The sequence below is a fragment of the Triticum urartu genome, chromosome 7, assembly GCF_003073215.2.
Source record: "Triticum urartu cultivar G1812 chromosome 7, Tu2.1, whole genome shotgun sequence".
Classification (NCBI taxonomy): domain Eukaryota; kingdom Viridiplantae; phylum Streptophyta; class Magnoliopsida; order Poales; family Poaceae; genus Triticum; species Triticum urartu.
Window position 1 is genome coordinate 602,782,277 of NC_053028.1, and position 4,256 is coordinate 602,786,532.

Below are 4,256 nucleotides of genomic sequence, written 5' to 3' on the forward strand. Positions count from 1 at the left end.
GATATTGATGTGCACTAGACCCACTGATGGACTTGTGAACATATTTTGGTCTGCCATTCTACGCGTAGTAGGTTGGAGTAGAGCCAGGCCCGTTTCGCTGATTGTATTGCCTTTTTAGCATACCTCAGCTGTCACTTATCAGCCAAGGGACTAATGAACTTTATATCTAGCGGACTCAGACATGCATATACACTCATATCTAGGTGTAATACATGATTAGGGAAAGCCACGCCAATAATTTTGGAAAGATGAGGAGCTGAAGGCAACTACTAAAAGTAATGTCTTTTAAAAAAGAAGCAGTAATCATTAAATATGTCTACATGGGCAATAATTTTTCTTTTTGTGCTACTTTGTCCCTGAAAAATCTGATTACATACTCTTTGACATGCAGGCCACTGCTGGCATGTCGTCACTGATGAGCATGGCACCACAAAATGCTATTCTGGCAGAGACTGGACAAGTGGTTGCTACCCAGGATGCGAAGATCAATACAGTAATAGCTGTGAAGGCAGGGGAAGTCGTGCCAATCGATGGTGTTGTTGTTGATGGACGGAGTGAGGTCAATGAGAGCACCCTCACCGGGGAGTCCTTCCCTGTGTCCAAGCAGGCAGACTCCCAGGTCTGGGTTGGCACACTCAACATAGATGGTAATACATACTACACTGTCACTGGAATCGACATTGCTGGGATGCCTAAAATTCACCTCTGGTCGCTGATCATGCACTGATTCTACATTGGTGATCTGTCAGGTTACATTGCTATGAGGACAACTGCTATGGCCGACAACTCTGCGGTGGCCAAAATGGCAAGGCTGGTCGAAGAAGCCCAAAACAGTCGATCCAGTACGCAGAGGCTGATCGACACTTGCGCCAAGTACTACACACCCGGTAAGCCAGATAGAAGAGACTATGCCTGTAGCGAAAATTCAGTCATTGACAGTTGTAGGATCGGATGGTTTTACTTACTGTGATCTTTGGTTGCACCTCGCAGCTGTTATTTTCATGTCTGCAGCAGTGGCAGTGATCCCTGTGTGTGTCAGAGCACGCAACCTAAGACACTGGTTTGAACTGGCCCTAGTTCTCCTGGTGAGTGCTTGTCCATGTGCTCTGGTGCTGTCGACACCTGTGGCAACCTTCTGCGCGCTACTAAGGGCCGCGAGGACCGGACTCCTCATCAAAGGAGGGGATGTCCTTGAGTCCTTGGCCAGTATCAAAGTTGCTGCCTTCGACAAGACTGGTACAATCACTAGAGGCGAGTTCTCTGTCGAGGAGTTTCAGACAGTTGGTGAGCGTGTTTCGAAGCAACAACTTATTTACTGGTGAGTGTGGCGTCCATATCAGAATGCTCAAAATTCTTCAACGACATTATGTGCTTCGATCTTCTTACAGTATTTTAATTCCATGACTGTTGCAGGGTTTCAAGCATCGAGAGCAGGTCGAGCCACCCAATGGCATCTGCTCTTGTTGGTTATGCTCCATCAAACTCTGTAGAGCCAAAATCAGAAAATGTTGCTGAGTTTCAAATCTATCCTGGCGAGGGGATTTACGGTGAAATTGATGGAGAGGGCGTATATGTTGGGAACAAAAGGATCTTGGCAAGGGCATCGTGTCAAACAGGTTGGTGAAATGTGAACTCAGCATTTACATATTCAATGTTGACAACATTCTTTTGCTATTTACAATTGGACTTACTGTTTAATAAGAGACAAACCTACCCATGCATGAAGTTACTGAAATGAGCATTGCTCAGTAGCATTAAAGTAGTCATTTTTATAGTATATTTTTCTTCATTCTTCTATTTTGTTTAATCGAAACACAATTTTCTGTTGAAATCTTGAGCTGTTAATTGATCATGTGCAACTTTTTTTGTTCTATAGTTCCAGACATAGTAGAACACATGAAAAGAGTTAACCATCGGATACGTGGCCTGCAACAAGGAATTGATTGGGGTATTCAGCCTATCGGATTCATGCCGAACTGGGTCAACCGAGGCCATCAAGGAGTTGAGATCATTGGGCATAAAGTCAGTGATGCTTACTGGCGATAGTACTGCCGCTGCCACACATGCGCAAAACCAGGTAATGATTTCTTCTTTTTCTTCTGGAGAATAGGTGGATCTTATTGTTTTGTATTTTCCTTTCTCTAGTGGATACAAATGCAACACCTTCTGATTTTGCTGTTTCTTTTCTTTTTGTGGCAGCTGGGGAACATACTAGCCGAGGTTCATGCTGAACTTCTGCCAGAAGACAAAGTGAGAATTGTTGATGAACTGAAGGCAAGAGATGGCCCTACACTGATGATTAGCGACGGCATGAATGATGCCCCAGCACTGGCTAAGGCTGATGTTGGAGTCTCCATGGGTGTGTCCGGTTCAGCCGTCGCAATGGAGACGAGTCACATTACTCTGATGTCGAATGACATCCGCAGGATCCCAAAGGCTATCAAGCTAGCCAGGAGGACACACCGGACCATCCTCGTGAACATTGTCTTCTCGGTGACTACGAAGCTTGCAATTGTTGCACTTGCGTTTGCCGGGCATCCGCTTATTTGGGCAGCAGTCCTTGCTGATGTTGGCACATGCTTGTTGGTGATCATGTACAACATGCTGCTACTGAGGGAGAAAGGCAGTGGAAAGGTGGCGAAGAAATGCTGTGCTTCCTCTCACTCAAAAAAGCATGAGCATAGTACTTCCCACCACCACTGCTCCAATGGTCATCAGCATGAGCATGTATCTGCAGGCAAGCATTCTTGCCATGATCATCACCATGAGCATGATCACCACAAAGAGCCTAGCAACCTGCATTCCACAGACAAGCATGGCTGCCATGATCATCACCATGAGCATGATCACCATAAAGAGCCGAGCAACCTGCATTCCACAGACAAGCATGGCTGCCATGATCATGGCCATGGCCATAGCCACTGCAAAGAGCCGAGCAAGCCAGATGGTGACAAGCAAGCATGTTTCCCATGGGCATGGCCATACCCACAACATCTGCAACCCTCACCCCACTGCGAACAAGCATGATTGCCATGACCATGAACATAGCCACCACCAAGAACCCAACAGTTCACATTCTGCCGATGAGCATGATTGCCATGATCACAAGCACTGTGAAGAACCAATCAGCTTGCTTTGTGCCACTGAGCATGCTTGCCACGACCATGAGCAGAACCATGAGCATCATTGCTGTGATGAAGAGCAAACAGTGCATGTCGCAGATACGCATTCCTGCCACGACCATAAGCATGACGGCAGTGCGGCTGATCCAGTTCCAGAGCTGTCGATATCTATCGAGAGCGCATTGCCTGATCACCATGAGCAGGAAATCCAGTGCATCAAAGAACACAAAGAGGAAGCGTGTGGACATCACCTGAAGGTCAAGGATCACGTCCCGGCTCCGACGGATTGCAACAGGGGAAACTGTCTTTTCCTTGAGAGATAGAATGTATGTGTCATTGCTCTGGTTAGAAACATATGCATGCATGAGCTAGTAGGTGCATTGAACCAGCCATTAGGTGAAGCAAAGGGGCACTAGCTTATCCTTTGGAGCAAGCAGGAGTTACGGCTGGCAGCTGGACGACGATTAATGTGTTCACAAGGTAGCTACTCACTTGTTACCAGTATATAAGGCGACCAGGTGCTGTAGCGTAGGGCCATTGACACACTAGTCAGAGTCGTCTGCTGGAAGAAGAAGTTGGAGCTCTCGCTGGTGTTGTTCCTGCGACCGCGTGGTAGACGGGTACTGCTGTCAGGCAAGTAGCAGTTCCTCTGTTCATATTTCGTTGCTGTGCTTGGTCCTGCGACTTGCACACTGTTACACTGATCTAGAGATATACTGCTGCTAATATTTATTTTGCTAGCCACTGTACCGTGATATATGAGTTCTTCTGCAACTGTCCTCTGTTCGTTGGCCAGGTACTGTTGAAGAGAAATATGTTCCGGTGAGCAAGTAATCGTCGTGATTATTTGGGCTTACGTGGAGACGTGAGGATTACTACATAAGTTTCATCATACCACTGACCTCCTTATTTCCATATTCACATATTGTCTATATTGGTGTCACGACCGCAAACATATTGTACCGGTCACGGTTCAGGTATGGGACTGTCTGAGTTCTCCGCTGGGGGCGACACTTGTTCCGAACAGGGTATCGGTGATGGATCCTTGGGAACGACCCATACTAGTAAGTCAAGTTGTCGTGCCTCAGGGGACGAAGGGCTCTGCTCTTCTAGAACCCACGTGGTTCTGGTCGA

General features: G+C 46.9%; 1 protein-coding gene across 1 annotated transcript; it reads left to right on the forward strand.

Moving 5' to 3' along the window:
• The first annotated feature begins 370 nt into the window (after positions 1-370).
• Positions 371-3,329, forward strand: LOC125522915 (cadmium/zinc-transporting ATPase HMA2-like). The gene is given in 7 exon segments (XM_048687957.1): positions 371-647; positions 750-887; positions 991-1,318; positions 1,414-1,616; positions 1,877-1,904; positions 1,906-2,077; positions 2,200-3,329. Coding segments are annotated over 7 exon segments (1,959 nt in total). The 5' UTR covers positions 371-385; the 3' UTR covers positions 3,028-3,329.
• Positions 3,330-4,256: the final 927 nt, after the last annotated feature.